Source organism: Geotrypetes seraphini, chromosome 16, assembly GCF_902459505.1.
Source record: "Geotrypetes seraphini chromosome 16, aGeoSer1.1, whole genome shotgun sequence".
NCBI classification, from domain to species: Eukaryota; Metazoa; Chordata; class Amphibia; order Gymnophiona; family Dermophiidae; genus Geotrypetes; species Geotrypetes seraphini.
Window position 1 is genome coordinate 53,289,705 of NC_047099.1, and position 20,160 is coordinate 53,309,864.

The 20,160-nt window shown below is 46.0% G+C and overlaps 1 protein-coding gene across 12 annotated transcripts in view; it reads left to right on the forward strand.

Annotated features, from left to right (window-relative positions):
- The window catches only part of BRD4 (bromodomain containing 4), a 180,788-nt gene that overhangs the window by 145,453 nt on the left and 15,175 nt on the right, over positions 1-20,160 (forward strand). For 9 of the 12 annotated variants that reach the window (XM_033925117.1, XM_033925120.1, XM_033925118.1 and 6 more), the window contains 4 exons: positions 2,619-2,729; positions 14,343-14,405; positions 15,827-15,879; positions 16,497-16,815. In XM_033925117.1, the coding sequence (XP_033781008.1) occupies positions 2,619-2,729; positions 14,343-14,405; positions 15,827-15,879; positions 16,497-16,815 (546 nt within the window). The remainder of the gene's footprint in view (positions 1-2,618; positions 2,730-14,342; positions 14,406-15,826; positions 15,880-16,496; positions 16,816-20,160) is intronic. The other 3 variants (XM_033925119.1, XM_033925127.1, XM_033925123.1) reach the window with 2 other exon arrangements.

A 20,160-nucleotide genomic window follows, 5' to 3' on the forward strand; every position in this document is an offset into this window, starting at 1 on the left:
CTTCTATCCGCCAATACCTTTCAGTTCTAGGCGTTTTTCAACAAGAAATTAGCCTGGGCATTCCCAGGGAGATTACAAGGTTGACAGCTATAGTATGTGTTGGGATCTGGGAATGGTCGATACAGTTTGGTTAGATCATTTGACAAATTTCTTGAATAGTATGGTTTTCAGTTCTTTCCTGAATGTTTTGTAGTTGGGCGTTGTGGTCAGCAGATTTTAGAGGTGGTGGTCTATTTTTACTGCTCTGGTAGCTAGTAGACCGTCATATATTTTTTTGCTTTGCATAACTTTGATTGAGGGGTGGGTAAAGTGTGCTTGAGTTCTCCTTGGTCTTGATGTGTGTTTTCTGATTAGGCGGTTGTTCAGATAGCTTGGTCCATTTCCATTTAGGGCTTTGAATAGGATGCAGTAGAATTTGTGTTGTATGTGCGCTTGTACGGGGAGCCAGTGTGAGTCTTGGAAATCTGAGGTAATGTGGTCGTATTTTTTTCAGCGAGCATATTAATCTTAGGGCTGTATTTTGGACTGTTTGTAATTGTTTTAGCATGTTGGTGGGGCATGACAGGTAAAGTATGTTACTGTAGTCCAAGAGTCCTAGGATTAGCGCTTGTACTATGAGTTTGAATTGTTCGTTGTTGAAGTATTTTCGGACTTGTCTTAAGTTGCGCATGGTTGCGAATGCCTTCTCAATCGTTTTGCTGATTTGAAGTTGCATGGTGCAGCCTTTGGCTATCATTATTCCTAGAAGTTTTAGGTTGGGTTGTAAGGGATATGTGATGGAGTTTCTTTCTAGGTTTGTTATGGTTGGGGTTTTGTTTCTTTCTAGAAATAAGAATTTGGTTTTGTCTTGGTTCAGTTTTAATTTGTGGTCTCTCATCCATTTTGACACTGTTTCTAGTACAATGTGTAGTTTGTTCGTTGTGTTGGGGGTGGTTTGGTCAAAAGGCAGAAGGCTGGTGATATCGTCTGCGTAGCTGTATAATGTTATACCTTGTTTGTCTAAGCATATGCCAAGTGTGGCTATGTAAAGGTTGAAGAGTGTTGGTGATAGTGGGGAGCCTTGGGGCGGCAGAAGGCAGGGCAGTCGGAAAGGACCTCAGGGACTGGTCCTCAGCAGTTGCTTATTTTGGATCGGCCAGCCCAGTTGGTGTTCCTTTTTTATTTTAGTGAATCGCGTCCTTCCTGCTTTGCATGCACGAATTGGATCGGGTCGCAAAGGGCTTGGTACACAATCGGTTTGCTTAGTGAATCTAGCCCTCAGTTACTTGTTGTGTTAACTCAGATTAAACTGTTCCTGTTTCTTGTGTTCAGCTGACCTCCAAGGTTACCAGATCAGTTAAGCTTGCCTTTTGTAGCACAGCTTGGTAATCGCTCAGAAGTGTGGCTTTCCATTGAAATCAGCAAAGTTGCAGAATTGCAACAGGTTCTCCATGGACCACAGGTAGATGCAACCACACTTAACTACCCTTGTATGTGGAACAAAGAAGAATTCAGTATTTACTGTAGTGCAAAGGAGTTGCCTGAGCTAGAGGGAAAGAGTTTGGGGATGGAGTAGGCAAGATGACATCACGCACACATGGCTGCATTCCCCAGTTGTCTATGGAGTGCCCTTGTTAGAGATAAGCAACTCTGCTTTCTTTTGTATGTTTCGGTGAAGGAGTAGCCCTAATGGTTTTAACGCAGTGGGCTGAGATCCTGAGGAACTTGAGTTAGGGGTTGTTGGGGTTTTTTTTGGGGGGGGGTGTAATTGATCAGGCCTGGTTGTTCCATGGAGATAGTGTGTGCAGATCTGGGGGACAGAATGGCTGCTGATACTAGAGGGTAGTCCTTGATATTCTATAAGCATTACTGAGAGTCCCATGAGCCTGCCCAGGCATGGGGTGGTGGGATAGGAGAAGCCAAAGAGGGAGAGCAGTACAATATTTTATGTATGTATGGTTGTTGGGGGTTTTTTTTTTTCCAATTCTTTATTCATCTTACATCAAGTGCACAATATTACATCAATTGAATCATACACATACATGTATGGTTGTAATTTGCTTAGTTTTTAGGCGAACGATAAGTCTCGTCAAGAAATAAACAAACTAGGTTTGATTCTCCTTGCAGCTTCTTGTGACCCTGGGCTAGTCAACTCCCCATTGCCCCAGACACAGAACTTAGATTGTGAGCCCAGTAGGGACAGAAAAAGTTATGTGTAAGCTGCTCTGGTTGTACCCACAGATAATTTTGGACATTTTCCTTTTCTTCACTGCCAAATGGATTATTCCAGATTGATCACCCTAGGCATTACTTCTGTATTTCTCTTGTCTTTGTTTGATTTGGCAGTAGTTCCAGTGTCGCACGGATTCCCCTACTACCCATGTCCAAAATATTTACTGGAGGGTATATACTGACACCGCTGAGCTGTTATCTAAGAGCCGCCATCCTACGTAGCCAATTTCATTTTCTATATCGTAAGGACCTCACTTGCTGTCATTAACCTGCATGAGGATCTTGCACCAATATGACCAGGGCATCTGTCCTTTGCATCTGGTTGCTGTCTTTTGCGCCTTGCACTTTCTAGTTATTGGATTCAATCACGTAATGCAAATGGGCTTTATTTTTCTTTTGTATTCCAGTGGAGAAAGTGGAGGTGAGCGCCGGATCCTCTAAAATGAAGGGGTTCTTCTCTTCGGACTCGGAGAGCACTAGTGAGTCCAGCAGCTCTGAGAGCGAAGGTTCAGAGACAGGTCAGATGTCCATCCTTTAAAGGATCCAACCTTTCTTGGCAGACCTTTTCACTAAGATGAATAGATTTTTTTCCCCCCCTTATTTTTCTGCTCCTAGAAATTTTGTGAGTGTGTTCACAAATATCCCAACCATAGGAAACTCTTCTGAGACTATTTGCCTCTTTGAGGAGGGGGAAGACTTTCAGAAGACTGGCGGCCCAGAGAGCATGAAATATTTCATAACAAATCTAGATAAAATAAGTAATTCAATATCTTTGGTATGGGTCCAAAAAAAGTGAGATTTGGTTTAAAATTTGAGTGCGAGGTTAGAGGTACATGGAGTTCTCTCTGAGGCAAGAGGCATTACCATTGGTGTGCTGTAAGGAATAGTCCTTGGTTCATAGCTCTTGCACAGGGAATAATTCGGGAGAATGAGCATAAGGAGAGACATGAAGTGAGAGGGGTGGTGTAATGATTAGAGTGGCAGCCTGAGCAGGGAAAGCAAGAGTTCAAATCCCACTGTGACTCTATTTTGGTCCTATCATGGGTTCAGATTAGAGCTGGTATGTATGACTGGTCTCCCTTTCCAGGTTGCTGAATTACTTGACCCTCCATGACCTTGAATACAAAATAAAACTGTAAGCCCTCCTGGTACAGGGAAATACCTGAATAAAGCTGTATTGAGCTACTACTTAAACATTTATATTTTGTCCTGTAAAACATCAGAATGGTGTTGGTGCAATGGTGGCTGTTACCTAAGATTTGTGCATAGCACCCGGCCTTCTATCAGAGAGAACACAGCATCACAGGATATGTCCATCAAATGGAGGGGAGGCATGGGTGACATGAGACTTTCTTGAAAAGGCCGAAGTAAATAATTTAATGTAATCTGAACATTCATAATCTGCTTAAACATAAGGTCAAAGAGTAGTACAAAGAATCACATGTCATACAAATTAAGAATGAAACAATCATTTGATCACAAAACATTATTGAATAGATTACAAATAAAAATATATTCCCCAGTCTAAATCTGAGCAAGTTCTCCAATCCCCCTCCTTTAATATAATAAAACAGTAAACTAGTGCCAGTCCCTTAGTCATATGCATACAGCCAGGTTTTTAAGTTTGATGAAATAAAATGTGATTCTTTATCGTCCCTCCAGACCGGCACAGAGTGGATGGATTTACGCTCCTCTGCCAGCAGGTGGAGACTAAGAACACATTGACTTTTGGCAGTAGTGCAAGTGGGCTGTGCAGTCCCATCTGCAATCGGTCTGTTCTCAGTCTCCAGTGGGAGGTGGTAAGCCTGTGTAGTCTTTCCTCTGGTTAGTCTGTTGGATCTGATTAGTGACCTTTTTGTCCCTGTTTTAGTTGGCCAGACAGAGCTTGGGGGATCCTTTTGAGGGGTCCATCCGACCTCGGATGTGCCACACTCAGGCGGCTGAGCCCTCCCCCCATTTTCCTCCACCTTCCCAAATTTTAGAGGTGTCTAGAGCGAAGTCTTTTCAGGAGAGGTCACGGCCTCAGCTGTACTCCTTGCCACAGTTCATTCAAAGACTACAGCTTTGAGAGCTTGTGGGGTCTACTCCGTTCTTAATTAGTTTTTACTTACAAAAAAAAAAAATCCTGAGGCAGTGCGGGCCTAAGAGGAAGCATTTAATTGTACTTAATTGGTTTTTATTGCTAACTAGCACTTATTTTTCCTCCCTATTGGTTTACAGTGAGCACTTTATAAAGACTGAAAAAGTGCTCATTGTGTTCCCAACGAGCGGTGCATGCAACCGGTGTGTGTATGAAGTGCTCCGGCTGCTGTGAGGGGGAATTCTCATCAAAGCCCTGCACCACTCGGCTGTAGGCAGTGGAAAAGCCCAGGCTTCTCCTACCACCCACACAGGGATTTCCCCAGCCACCGATGGTCAGGGAAATCCTCGGTGAGATTTTTTTGGCGGGTTTTTCTTCAGTTTTGGTAGGAAGCTCTACCCATTTGCAGGATCATTACCAGGGGTGGGCCGAGATCACAATGGATCGGTGAGTTCTAGAGGTGATTTGGGATGGCTGTGCTCTAGTGTTTTACCGCCCTTACTAGATCATTTCCTCTCTTCTCCTTGTCAGGTAACTTGAAGAAGCAGGCGTTTCGTCAGATGCCGCAAAGGTTACTGAACCTCAAAGCGATAGTCCCAGTACCTAATCAGGATATTCACACCGGCAGGTACTCCGTTTACTTTGTGGTGCCCAAGAAAGAGGGGTCTTTTTGGCCTATTTTGGATCTGAAAAGTGTCAACATGACACTCCGGGTTCCGTCTTTTCGCATGGAGACCCTAAAGTCCGTGATTCTCGCTGTTCAGCCTGGGGAGTTTCTGATTTCTCTCGACCTGACGGAGGCCTACCTGTGTGTTCTAATTCGAGCCTCCCATCAGCGCTTCCTTCGCTTTGCAATTTTGGGAAAGCACTATCAGTTTTGTGTGCATCCTTTTGGTGTACCCATTTCTCCACAGACTTTCACCAAGGTTATGGTGGTGGCGGCTCCCACTCTCAGGCGGCAGCCTTGTGCAAGGAGGGCATTCTGGTTCATCTCTATCTGAACAACTGGTTGATTTGAGCGAAGTCTTTTCAGGAGATTTGAGTCATGGCTTGGATCGTGGAGTTTCTGCAGTCACTGGGCTGGGTCATCAACCTTTCCAAGAGTCAGTTGACTCCGTTTCCGTGCTTGGAGTATCTCTGAGTTCTCTTTGACACTAGTCTGGGGAAAATCTTTCTTCCCAAGGCCCTGAAGTCCATGATTCTCAATGTTCAACCTGGGGAGTTTCTGATGTCTCTCAACCTCTCAAATCAGGGGAGGGAAGTTTCATGGCGACTCCAGGAAGTACTTCTTCACCGAAAGAGTAGTGGATCATTGGAACAGACTCCCACTCCAGGTTATAAAGGCCAGCAGCGTGACGGATTTTAAGAGAAAATGGGATACTCACGTGGAATCTTTAAGGGAGTAAATTCAGGGGAGGGGATACTTGGAATGGGCTATAGCCCTTTTCTGCTGCTTTTTTCTATGTTTCTATGTTTCTAACCTGACTAGAGGCCTACCTGCATGTTCAGATTCAAGCCTCCCATCAGCGCTTTCTTTGCTTTTGATTTTGGGAAAGCACTATTAGTTTTGTGCACTTACTTTTAGTCTAACTATGGCTCCGTGGACTCTCACCAAGATTATGATGATGGTGGTGGTGGTGGTGGTTGTGGCGGCGGTGGTCTAGTGCAAGGAGGGCATTCTGGTTCATCCCTATCTGGATGACTGGTTGATTTGAGCAAAGTGTTTTCAGGAGAGGTCATGGCTCGCGTAGTGGAGTTTCTACAGTCGCTGGACTGGGTTGACAACCTTTCCTAAAGTCGGTCGACTCCGTCTCAGTGCTTGGAGTATTTTGGAGTTCTCTTCGACACCAGCCTGGGGAGGGTCCTCCTTCCTGAGACCCAGATGCTGAAAATACAGTCGCAGATTCACTCCCTGATGGATTGTCATTGCTCGGTTGCAGGATTTTCTTCAGGTCTTGGGGTCAATGGTAGCCTCTCTAAAAATGGTAGCCTCTCAGGTGGACTCTGTATCACATGCGCCCCCTTCAATATGCTCTTCTTCGGCGGTAGTCTCCACAAATGCATGATCCGGACTCTCCAGTATCTCTTAGGGGTTGGTTCGTTGCAGCTGCGCTGGTGGCAGACAATGCCACATCGGTGGCTTATGTCAATCGTCAGGGGGGCACCAAGAGTCATCTGGTAGTGCAGGAGGCATCTCTTCTTATGGAATGGGCAGAGGCTCATTTTCTGGGACATCTCTGGCTTCCCATATAGCGGGAGTGTACAATGTCCAGGCGGGCTTCCTTAGTTTTCATGTGCTGGATCCTGGCGAGTGGTGTCTCGGGCTAGAAGCCTTCGAGTTGATTGTTCAGTCATGGGGTCGACGGGTCATGGGCCTCATGGCTACGAGCATCAACACAAAAGCGCCAAGGTTCTTCAGTCGGCGCAGGGATTACCAGGCCAAGGGGATGGATGCTCTGGTGCAGGCTTGGTCGACGGATGGCCCGCTGTATGTCTTTCCTCTGTGGCCACTGGTGGGCAGAGTTTTTTGCATTTCTCGGCATGCCGGCTGCTTGATCCTGGTGGCTCTGGACTTTCTCAGGCGTCTGTGGTACGCAGATCTGGTTCATCTTCTCATGGAAGATCTTCTTCCTCTGCCCCTCTCGCCCGACCTTCTGATTTGGGGTCCCATTCCCAGGTTCATTCCGGGTCCCTTTTGTCTTACGGCTTGGCTCTTCAAAGGGAACGCATAAGAAAGTATAGTCAGATAAGGTGATCGCCACCCTCTTGGGTTTTTGGAGATTTTCCACCTCTCGGGCTTATGTACACATTTGGCGTCTTTTTGAAGAGTGGTATTCCACTCGTGATGTAGTTCCCCTTCGCGTGTCTTTGCCTCACATCTTGGAGTTTTTGCAGGATGGTCTGGAGTGAGGCCTTGCCTGGTCCTCCCTAAGGGTCCAGGTTGCGGCCTTATCATCTTTTCATGGTCTATTGCATGGTCAGCATTTGGCTTTTTCTCTGTATGTGATTCATTTCTTGAAAGCAGTGAAATTGCTTTGGCCTCCAGTTCATCCTCTGGTTCCAGCCTGGGATCTCAAATCTGGTTCTTTCCTTACTCGTTCGTCCTTTCTTTAAGCCTCTCGGCTTCTGCACATTGAAGGACCTTACTCTTAAGGCTGTGTTCCTGGTGGCAATTACTTCCATGAGACGCGTTTCCAAACTGCAGGCCTTTTCTTTAGGCCCTCCTTCTTGGAGTTCTCTATGGAGCAGGTCATGCTAGTTGTCTCCTTTCTGCCAGAGGTCATTTCTCCTTTTCATGTTAAACAGTCTGTTGCCCTTCCGGTCTTGGGTAGTCAGGAGAGCTCTTTGGAGCAGTGGCATTTACGCAAATTGGATGTCCGTAGGGTCCTTCGCGCTTACATTCAGCGGACCCAGATCCTCACGTGTCCTCATTAAGGGGGATGGTACTTCTAAAGCTAGGATTGCACGCTGGATCAAGGAGGCTATCGCTTCAGCGTACCTTCTTCAGAAGAAACCTGCTCCAGATTTTCTCAAAGCTCATGTCACTCAGGGTCTGGCAGCTTCTTGGGCTGAATCTTCTCTTGTACCTCCGGTGGATGTCTGTAAAGCTTCGGTTTGGTCTTCTCTCCATTCTTTTGTTCACCACTATTGTGTGGACGTTCAGGCGTGTTGAGATGTGGTGTTCAGTGAGTGTGTTCTTGTGACGGTCCTTTGGGGGTCCCACCCATGATGGGTACTGCTTTAGTACGTCCCATCCTGCCCTGTCGTTTTATTCTGTGTTTTTCGCAAAGAGTATGTATTTTTTTCTGCGGTATCTTGTTGTCTTGGATTTTGGGGAGTATAGTAAGAGCAGCGGTGTTTGGTTTGTCTGGCTTAGCTAGTGAGCTGTGGAGACATCTTGAAGGTTCTTTCGAGCAGGGACTCTTTCTTCTTTGTGACTGTGCAGCTCTGCGTGCGTCTAGTAGCGCTAAAGAAATAATTAATAGTAGTAGTATTAGCCAGTATCCAACAGTGTCCAATTCGGACTACTACTTTGTCTTCTCCATATGAGAGTGGAGTTGGTGTGTTTTTAGTGCATGATTCTTTAGTTCTTAGTTTTTGTTTATTTATTTATTAAATTTTCTATACCGTTGTCCTTCGGAGCTCAGAACGGTTTACTTGAATTTATTCAGGTACTGAAGCATTTTTCCTTATCTGTCCTGGTGGGCTCACAAACTATCTAATGTACCTGGAGCAATGGGGGGGATTAAGAGACTTGCCCAGGGTCACAAAGAGTAGCGTGGGTTTGAACCCACAGCCTCAGGGTACTGAGGCTGCAGCTTTAGCCACTGCGCCACACTCTCCCCTTTCCTGCTTGGCTAGTCATCAGACTGATTGTAGGTGGGACTGCACAGCCCACTTGTACTACTGCCAAAAGTTGATGTGTTCTCACTCTCTACCTGATGGCAGAGGAGTGTAAACCCATCTGTTCTGTTCTGGTCTGGAGGGACTAAAAGAAAGAAAATTAGCAGGTAAGAACCTAACTTCTGTATTGCTAGGTAGACTGGTATAGTCCTTACGAATGGGTAATATGCCTCACTGCTACCAGCAGGTGGAGACTGACATCAAACTTGTATATCAGTATAGCATGCCCCTCTTGCTACTCTTTGTCAGCGCCCGTCTTGGTTCCGGTGGACGCCCGGTTGAGAGACTTTTATCCAAAGTGGGCAGACATCACGCCCGATCAGTAGGTACTGGAAGTGATCTGGGACGGCTATACTCTGGAGTTCGCCCAGTCCTTGCCAGAACGTTTTCTCACTTCTCTCACAGGTGGCATGGAAGCAGCAGGCTTTTCGCCAGACCCTTCAAAGATTGTTGGATCTCCACATGGTGGTTCCAGTTCCCCCGCAGGAGTGGGGTACAGGTTGGTACTCGATATACTTTGTGGTGCCAAACAAAGAAGGGACCTTTCGACCCACCCTGGATTTGAAGGGGGTCAACAGGGCTCTTCACATGCCTTCCTTCCCCATGGAAACGCTGCGATCTGTGATTCTGGCGGTTCAGCCGGGGGAGTTTCTGTCCTCTCTCGATCTGACCGAGGCCTACTTACAAATTCCTATTTGAGCCTCCCATCATCACTTCCTGTTCTTTGCGATCTTGGGGCAACACTATCACTTCTCTTTGGTCTGGCCACAACTCTGCAGATGTTCACCAAGGTGATGGTGGTCGTCGTGGCAGCGATGCGCAGAGGGCATTCTTGTTCATCCTTATCTGGACGACTGGTTGATTAAGCCAAGTCGTTCCAGGAGAGCACTCGGGTCACGGCTCGGGTGGTGGAGTTTCTGCAGTCGCTGGGATGGGTAGTCAACCTTGCAAAGAGCCGGTTGTGTCCATCTCAGCGCCTGGAATATCTTGGGGTCCTGTTCGACACCTCCTTGGGGAAGGTCTTCCTTCCGGAGGCCCGCGTGAGCAAATTGCAATCTCAAATTCGCTTGCTTATGGCGTCCCGGTGTCCTCAGGCGCAGGAATTCCTCCAAGTCTTGGGGTCAATGGCGGCCTCCCTCGATGTCGCAAGGTGATCGCAGTCCCACATGTGTCCTCTTCAGTATGCTCTTCTTTGGAGGTGGTCGAGTCAGAGGCACAGTCTGGATCACCCTGTTCCGCTTACGGGCTTAGCTCAGGGCAGTCTTCACTGATGGCTTCAGACCCCCCATCTTGTACAAGGGGTGAGTCTGGATCAGCCGCAGTGGACGGTGCTGCTCACGGATGCCAGCCTTCTTGGTTTTGGGGCTCAGTGTCTAGGTCACTCAGCTCAGGGCATCTGGTCCACGGAAGAGGCTTCTTGGTTGATCAGTGTTTTGGAGAACAGAGCCACCCGTCTGGTGTTGCTAGTCTTCCAGTCCTTTCTGATGGGCAAGTCAGTCAGGGTTCTGTCGGACAATGCCACGGCAGTGGCCTATGTTAATTATCAGGGGGGCACCAGGAGCACTTTGATGGCGCATGAAGCGACTCTGCTCATGGTCTGGGCAGAGTCGCACCTTCAAGATATCTCAGCATCCCACATAGCTGGAGTGGAGAATGTTCAGGCGGACTTCCTAAGTCATCACGTGCTAAATCCCGGAGAGTGGTGTCTAAGCCCCATGGCCTTTCAGTTGATAGTGCAGTCTTGGAGTCAGCCCCTCGTGGACCTGATGGCCACAAGTGTGAACGCCAAAATGCCCCGCTTTTTCAGTCGTCACAGACATAGGCCGAGGGCCTGGATGCTCTGGTTCAACCATGGCCAACGGAGAGGCTGTTGTATGGTTCCCTCCGTGGCCCTTTGTGGGCAGAGTTCTTCTCCGCATAATTCGCCATCCAGGCCTCATGGTTCTGGTGGCTCCGGATTGGCCTCGATGACCGTGGTACGTGGATCTGGTGAGGCATCTGGTGGCGGTTCCTCTTCCTCTCTTGGATGACCTTCTAACTCAGGGTCCCATTCCAATGTTAGATCCGGGTCCCTTTTGTCTTACGGCTTGGCTCTTGAAAGGGGTCGCCTAGATAAGAAGAGGTATTCAGATAAAATGATCTCGACGCTCTTGGGGTCCCGGAGGCTTTCCACCTCTCTAGCTTATGTGAGGGTTTGGCGTCTATTTGAGGAGTGGTGTGATGTGCGTAGAGTGGTCTCTTTTCACGCTTCCCTGCCTAACATCTTAGAGTTCTTGCAGGATGGCCTGGACAGGGAACTGGCTTGGTAGTCACTCCGGGTTCAGCTTGTGGCCTTGTCAGCTTTTCGGGGGTTGTTGAAAGGTCAGCATTTGACTGCCATTCTTGATGTGATTCGCTTTTTGTGACGGCCAAGTTGCTCAGGCCTCTCGTATGACCCTCTGTTTCATCTTGGGATCTGAATCTGGTTCTGGTGCACCTTCCTTTTGAACCGTTGGGCGCCTGCTCTTTGAAGGACCTTACTCTTAAGGCGATCTTCTTGGTCGCCTTTACTTCAGCTAGACGTGTTTCTGAGCTGCAGGCTTTCTCTTGTTAGGGCTCCCTTCTTGGAATTTTCTAGGGAGTGGGTTGTCTTGAGGCCTGTTCCTTCCTTTCTGCCAATAGTGGTTTCTCCTTTTCATGTCAATCAATCTGTAGTCCTCCCGGTGTTGCCGTAGTCAAGAGGGCTTTTCTGAGAAGAGACAGCTGCGCAAGTTGGATGTCAGTCAGGTCCTTCGCTCTTATGTGCATAGGACCCAGGAGATCAGATTAGATCATCTCTTTATCCTTCTATCGGGTCCTTGTAAGGGGGATGGCATTTCTAAGGCTACTATTTTGCGCTGGATCAAGGAGACTATTGCTTCCGCTTATCTTCTGAAGAAGAAGCCTGTTCCCAACTTTCTCAAGGCTCTTCCACTAAGGGTCAGGCAGCTTCTTGGACTGAGTATTCTCTAGTGCCTCCAGTGGATATTTGCAAGGCTGCAGTTTGATCTTCTCTGCATTCCTTTGTCAGACATTACCGTGTGGATGTTGACATGTGTCGGGACACGGTATTCGGTGAACGTGTTCTGGTGTCAGCCCTTTGGGGGTCTCACCCTTGATGGGTACTGCTTTGGTACGTCCTATTCGTAAGGACTATACCAGTCTACCAAGCGATACAGAAGGAAAAATTAGGTTCTTACCTGCTAATTTTTTTTCTATTAACTTGTAGAATGGTATAGTCCCTCACTCTGTCTGTCCTTGTGTGGTGTTTGTAGGTTTTTGCTCGCGTGCAAATTTTGAATTTTTCTGCAGGTTCTAGTATTTTTTCTAGGGCCGGGAAGAATTAAGAACAGCGGCGATGGCTCAGCTAGCTTAGCTGGTGAGCTGTGGGGATGTTTTACTTCCAGGATCCAGTTCTATAAATGTTCCAACAGTTGTTTAAAGATGTTTGTTGTTTTCTTACACTTCTGTTTGGAGTGTCATTTACTGTTTTTCAGTTAAGAAATTTCCTAGGTTCTGCTTGGCTATTCAGAAAACTGGAGTAGCAAGAGGGGCATGCTATACTGATATACAAGTTTGATCTCAGTCTCCACCTGCTGGTAGCAGTGAGGCATATTACCCATTTGTACGGACTATACCAGTCTACAAGCTAACAGAAAGAAAATTAGCAGATAAGAACCTAATTTCTCCTCCTTCTTCCTTTTTCCAAAGCTGTAAATTCCATAATTTAATTTCCTTTCCCATCATAGATCATCTTGTGATTTTGTAATCTAAACTGATGAAAAGAGGTAAAGCCATTCTATATTTCCCCTCTGAGCATAACACAAGACACCTAATCTTGCACATAGACTGGAGCTATTCCACAAAACATCTTACGTAGAAGTAGTAGTAATTTATATAAACTTCGCCTTGTCAGCAGCCAATGGAAAGAGATCAGGTAAGGTATAGTTCTGTCTCATGTAGTGCCTCCCAAAACCATTTTAGCAGCTACATAACTTTTGAGAGCTCCTTGCTAGTGGTGTTTATTGAACATACCAACCACTGGGAAGATGAAGACGGAGAGGGTATGACAGCACAGGCTGGTGATGGAAAAACTGTGGTGCAGTTCTCAAGATGAGTAATCTAGAGTTTTATTTGGATAAGTTTACAGTTTTGGTTACCCTGCAGTCTGCAGACATTACGTTCCTGTATCCCTGGATATTGCAGTTTTGCTTTAGAGAGCTCGCTCTTCTGATTATAAAGGGACATCCTGTAGCAAATTGGTAACTAACATGTATAAAAGAAACAAAAACCGTTAAAAGGCGGGAGAGTGTGAAGCAGTGGTTAAAGCTACAGCCTCAGCACCCTGAGGTTATGGCTTCAAACCGACACCGCTTTGTGACTGCCCCCAGGTGCATTAGATAGATTGTGAGCCCACTAGGACAGCCATTCTGAGCTCCCCTGGGAGAATGGTATAGAAAATTGAATGAATTAATGTAAAAGAAATAAATTAATATGTTGGGCTTTTTACATACTTGGTTACTAAGTTAAAGTTTAGATTGAAATCAAATTTCTAATGTCCACTTAAAGCCATCATGTAGACTTCCGGTATTAAAAAAACCCCCAAAAAACCCGCACACAGTGTTTTGGGGATTTAGCTCTGGGAAGTATAAATACCTTTAAAACAAATAGAAGGGAATATTTTTTTCACTCAATGAATAAACTTGTTGCCAGAGGATGTAGCAACACGAATGACATGGTGACAGAATTCATCACCATTCCCATCCCCAAGGAGAGAGGGAAGAATCGGAGTCTGAATGGGCCCAGCCTTGAAGAATGCTGGTGTAGGACGGACTGAGGTTTCCCGGGGTTATCCGCAGGGACAGGAATGGGGATGAATTCTGTCACCGTGTAATTCTCTAGTTGGCATATCTGGGTTTAAAAAAAAGGTTTGAACAGGTTCATGGGGGAAAAGTCCATCGTCTGCTAGTTAGACATGGGGGAAGCCACTGCTTGCTCTGGGATCAGTAGCATGGAATTTTGTCAGATACTTGTGACCTGGATTAGCCTCTGTTGGAAACAGGATACTTGGCGAAATGGATCATTGGCTGACCCAGTATGGCTACGCTTATGTTTTTTTGTTAGCTGAGATGCAGTATCGCCAAACCACAGATTTTGTTTACAAATCTATATAGGACAGTTGCCTAGCCAATCCTCATATTAATCTTGACTGGCTAGGCACACTTCAGGAGAGCGCTCAAGAGTTGTTGCTCTTATCTGCTGGCCATCCATCCCTCATATTTCAGAGCTCTGTCGGTGCAAGTGGTTACCAACATTAATTAAGGCATGCTCACAGCTCCAGGGATTAAGGGAGAGGAAATGGCAATGCTCCGCCACTGGTGTACTCACATTTTCCCTAATTGTTCAACTTATGGAAAGTCTTTTAATGTTACTAGGACAAAAATGACAACAGCCCTATTCCAATGGGTTTTGGGGTGCTTTTTTTTCCCTAAGATGTTTTATTCGATAGCTGAGCAGACAGGGAAAATTAAATCAAATGTAACAGGAAGAGGGTTAAGGATGGGCACAGTTCCTGTTGGCAATTGCCATTATTGGTGGAAGTCTCATTCTTTTCCTTTTTATCTTACAGAATCAGCTTCTGCTCCTGGTCCCGCGTTATATGAGAAGACCTCTTTTGGATCGGAACTCTCAGGTGGGTTTGTGCAGGTATCTTTCACCACTAACTATGGTCACTGCCACTCCCACCCCCAAATTCTTGCTTTCTATCTTGCAGGAGAGTGTGGTGCAGCGGTTAGAACTATACCCTCAGCACCCTGTGGTTGTGGGTTCAAACCCCACACTGCTCCATGTGACCCTGGGCAAATCGCTCAATCCTCCATTACCCCAGGTACATTAGACAGATTGTGAGCCCACCGGGACAGAGAGGGAAAATGCTTGAAGTAACTGCTTTGAGTGTGGTTGTAAAAACTACAAAAAGGCAGTATATAAGTCCCAATCCCTTTCTCTGAACCATATGCTTGAAATCGACTGCTGGAGTTGCTGCATTGTGGTTCCTCTCAATCTAGGTTAAAAACTCACCTTCAAGGCTGTCTTATTCTACCATTCACAGCCTTGTTTTGCTTTGACTATTAAATTAATATATGAAATTTCCAAGTTTGTTTGCCTTTGCTTCAAAACCATAACAGGTTCATCCCCAATCTATCTGTCTCATCATTTCAAATTTCTAGGCACAACTCTTGTTTGCTTTTCCATCCTTGAAGGGCTGTGTCTACAAGAGATTCCTTGATAGAACATTATCATTCCAAGCAGGCAAATGGAATAAATGTCTAACCAACTTTCTTTCAAACGCACTTTCTTATCAAACTTTCAGGAAGTCAATTAAAACTTATCTCTTTGATAAATTTCTAAGACTCTGTTTTTGCTTTGATGTATTTTTAAAACACTTCCAGATAAATTTGATGCTAATGTAATTTCAAAAGTTTTTTGTAATATCGCTGTCTGTATACAGTCTCTTCCTCTGTAAACCGCTCTGAACTGTTTGTGGTATTGCTGTATATAAAAATAAAGTTATTATTATGATTACATAGTAAGCTCCCTGGAAAAGAGATTCTTGTGTATTTCTACAATGCCGTGACTAGTAGCTCTGATAGAAACGACAAGCAGTGATAACACATCCATTCTTCTGATACAGAGTAGAGTCGCCAATTGGTCCTCTTGGTTTTCCTTTACCAAGACCTGGTTGTAGGTCATTGCTTGCAGGAACTCGTACTTCTAAATACTCCCAGTTGCATACTTGGTACCATGAGCTCTTGCTTCAGAGAGCTTACAGTGTAATTGGGGTGCCTGAGGCAGTAGAAGATAGTGACGTGCCTAGGGTCACAGGGACTGTTGGTGGCAGAAGTAGGTCTGAAGGGTCCCCGTTCTTCTTACTATCAAGTCATATGAAAGAGCTCTCTGCTCCCTTAATGATGCTAAAGAGATTACCTGCCATTACAGTGGTGTTTGGTTAAAAAAGAAAGCAAGCTTAGCTCAGTAGAGGCAATAGCAGAAATATAAGGCTCTGTGGTATGCTCCGTTGGTTTCCCTTCTAAGGCATCTCTCCTTTCTCCACAGAGATGGCATCAAAGCCCAAGAAGAAAGGCCATTCTGGGCGTGAGCAAAAGAAGGTATCCTGCCTCCTCCTTTCGAGGGAATCAGATGGCTAGGAGAACCCATTGAGAGCAGGAGTTTGATGTTGACATCATGAGAAAACTTTACTGTGTCCGAGAGTAGGTTTTCCAATTAATGTGTCCCCAGTGACGTGTCACTGCACCAAAGCACAGAGCTAAGGATGAGTCGTCGTCATGTGAGGGCTCATCCTTACAACGGTGGCTTATTAGAGATTTAGACCAAGAAGTGTCCCCTTAAATGCTGTGGGCAGAATTTGGCTAGAAGTGATGTAACTGCTGATTACCTCTGTGGTCCAGCATTGCTTGGCAGTTGGCATTTAAGTGGGCTTACACCACCTAAAATATATTGGAAGGGAACCAAGGCAACAGGAAATGTTTGCCTTGGAAGAATCGTTTATTGGGAAATGCACTGCTTTTGAGAAATAAAGAATGGATCTTTGCTTTGAGATTTTGCCAGGGACTTGACACACATTGACCACTGTCAGAGCAAGGAAGCTGGGCTTGATGAACCTTTGGTCTAATGCAGTAGGACAGTTATGTTCTCTTCTAGTTCTGATAGTTTTCTCTGCAGCCTCATTAACGATTAGCTCTGTTTTGTTTTCCTTCTCCTACAGCATCACCATCAGCATCACCTGCACACACAGGCCTCACAGCTTCCTCCACCGCCGCTGCCGCAGCAACCATCCATATCGCAGCTCACACCTCAGCAGCTGAAGACATCGTCCCCGCCGCCTTCGTTCGTTTCCACCCCTATGCCAGTCCTAGAGCATCCGCTCCCAGGGAACATGTTTGATGCTATGTCGCATTTCAACCAGCCCATCATGCACCTACCGCCATCCGACTTGCCCCCGCATCTCCCCCAGCAGCCAGAACACAACACCCCACCCCACTTGAACCAGCACGCAGTGGTGTCGCCTCCAGGTGAATACATGAGTGAGTGACGGGAAAGGAAACAGTGCTGTTGTCTCCTTGAGAGATCTTTTCTGCTATTTGTACTGTGGCTGTCTCATGGTGCTGCTGTCTCCTCCTGAGAGTCAGTTTTCCATTGTGTTGTAGATAAATCTGGAATGTGATGGCAGAAAAGAAATTCTAGGTTCATTTGTTCTGCCTAATTTCACTCCTGGATTTCCAAGAACTCCATTTGATCTCTGGTTTTCTTATATCTGTTTGAGGCCTTCCCAAATTCTGTCCCTGTGTTCATCTCCACTGCCTCTTCTTTCCATTAAATAATCTCTGCAGGCCATCAGTGGTTGCCAGACAATGCTGTCCAAGCCCAATGGGATCTGGAGTTTTATCGCTGGGCATGACCAGTATCTCCCACATCAGTCCTTGTCCTCTTGATTATACAGATTGCTGTCTGTCAAAACAGTTGGCCAGCACAGGAGGTTGGCACAGTCTGACCCCAAAGGTCACAGAATGATACCTGCAGGTAGTGCCAATTTGGCCACAAATCCTGCTGCTAAGTTGTGCACATCCCAGCCACAAGGATGATCCAGGAGACTAGTGCTAAGTTACCAGGTGACCCAGTGGTTACAAGTTGTGGCATTCCTCAGCTGAAGGGGAATATGGCACAGTGTTAAAGACAAAATGGCAACCTCTCCTTCATTCAGTCTTTGCAGGACTATGCCTCAACTGTAGCCGACTTGAGCAGTTATTAAAGGAACCGCTGCCTCTCCTCCCTCCTCTCTCCCAGAGCAAGCAAGTAAGCAGTACATATATGTGCTTCCTCCCAGCATCCTCTCTGAGGGTCTCCAAGTCGACTCTTATGTGTAAATCTATTGAAAATTTCAGACCACCTCTCTCAATACAGAATAAGTCCCGCTCGTCATGTCTCCCACCAAACCCCCTAAAGAGGGGGAAAAACCATGAGTGGAATGCAAGAGAATACAGAATCCAAACACAACAATAAGAGCAACCCCCAACTGTCAATCCCAGCCCCCCTTTCCTTCCCTCCCCATGCCCTACTCCAGTATTCTACAGACCGAAAGCCCAAATCCCCCCCCCCCTCCATCATAACACATGATTAATCTATCCATCCTATCATGTGGAGTGGAGCAATATATAGAAGAAAAAACCCAAAGAACTCAGGCTCAATATACAGAAAATGAAGGGTCTCCCAACTGATTTAAGATGTGTCACCTGACTCTCAAGTGCAGTGTTTGTATATATGGCCCTCAGATGGACAAAAAACATTTTTTTCCTTTTAAAAGTTAACTGTAAGTCTTTAAGTTCCATCAACAAAAGTGCATGAAATTTGTTCCTCCAATGCCAGTAGGAGGGGCAGCTGATCTGCGTCCAACACTGAAGGATGCTTCTTTCTCTACAATAAAGGACTTCATCACCCAGATTTTTGGACCCTTCCATGGACACCTAAAGCTGACCCATACTCTAGTAGTATGCTTCCCCGCTTGACACAGAATAGATTGATGCAACGCCCATCCCAGATAACTCATCAGCCTCCTCTAAAAGGCAGTTACAGGGTCACACCTCCAGAGAGCATGTATCAATGAATTTGGTTCAAGTGAGCACTTCAAACATTGGGCGGACTCTATCCCACCCATCAGATAAAGCCTGCTCTGGGAAACATATGCTTAAAAAAGTATTCTATATTGGCATTCTCTCAAATCAGCAGACGGAATAGCTCATACCCAAGCAAGAAAATCTGTAGGCTGAATCACATACGCCAGGTCAGCACTCCATCGGGCCACCAAAGCTGAAAGGTCCTTTAAGGGAAGGCTCAAAGTTTCCTATGATATAAAGAAACAGATGGGGAGCTATCAGAAGGAACATCAAGTAAGGCCTGAACCGTGCCAGCTACTTCTAAGGACAACGATGCAGCAGATAAAGAGCGCACATAGTGTTGCAGCTGATAATAGGTGAAACTATCTTCCCAACGCGCCGAGGGGGCCCCAGATCGAGCCCAGGCTACGCCCAGTGTCCCTCCGCAGTGAAAACATGCTACAATAGAACCAAACCCTGGGCTCGCCATCTCCCAAGAGTTGGGTTTTCTAGCCTCAGCAAAAAAAAATCTGTCGCCTCCCAAATGCTTCCAACGTGCCAGGTGAACCACAGGCCCGCATAGACGAATCACCGGGCAAGATGTTGAATAGGCTGAAAGATTCCTGGACCGTGCTGCAAGACATCCAAGTCAACTCTTAAAAGGAGAACTGCATGTCAGAGTGAAATCTGAGGAGCAGTATAAAGCACCTCCTACCGAATTAATCCTTCAGTGTGCTATCCGAAAAGCAGAACCTCACCACAACCTCCTAATGATTAAATTAAACCTTCCACTTTGTGCTCCTGCGTAAACTTGGCTGGCCTTGCCTCGGTCCAGGGCTTATCTTCAATCCTAGGTGTGTGAGGAATCCCATTTGCACCACCTTTCCATCCTGCAAAGCAGCAGCAAAGCCCTCGATTTAGACCTTCACCAACTTCGGACAGGTCCTTGAAATTCCACATCACCTTTGGCTAGACTGCACGGTAGAACCTCTTCGTTTTCAAACACTTGTTCTTTTACAGAGGCTATATGATGTATCTAGTGTACAACAATCACTTAACAGGCAACCCTCAGCTTGAGCGTCGCCTGCTGTCATAGGTGTCATTTCATAGCAGATATGGCTGCTATGGTTTGGTGAGAAAGAGTAGTTTGTTACCTGTAATGGTGGTTCTCTTACAACAATAAATAAAGTGAGAGCAACCAACCAGTTTGACGCATGTTGGGGAGAAGGGACTGAAAAGGGAAACGTTCCATACGTTCCCAGAATATTTTGACCTCAGATGTCACCTATAGCATCTCTGTTATCCTAAGGTGAACAGAGAAACCCCTGTTACAGGTAAACAGCTACATGTTTGTCCCTGAAAAGGGGTGGATGGTTCTGCATTACACTTGTCCCTCCGTATTTGCTGTGATAGGGGATTGACAGACCCACGAATACAGAAAAACCGCGAATAACTTTTTCATTTGTTATTCGCTGTTTTCTTTTAAAAGCCATCATGAATATGGTAAAACCGCGAATAACATAGTGGGAGAACTGGCCTGTTCCTGAAGGAGAGGCAAAACACGGTGAAGAAAGTGCTACGAATTGGCGATTTTCTCTGTAAACGTTTGGAATCGGCAATATCTCTATGCAAGCTGATGTAATTTGGGGGGAGGAGCCAGCAAGCTAAAAACCACGATTGCTGAAACCGCGAATACGGAGGGAGACGTGTACTTACATCTTTAAGCTATTTGAATGTCTGTCCTCTACATAGATAGTTTTTAAATTTCATAGGGCTTTT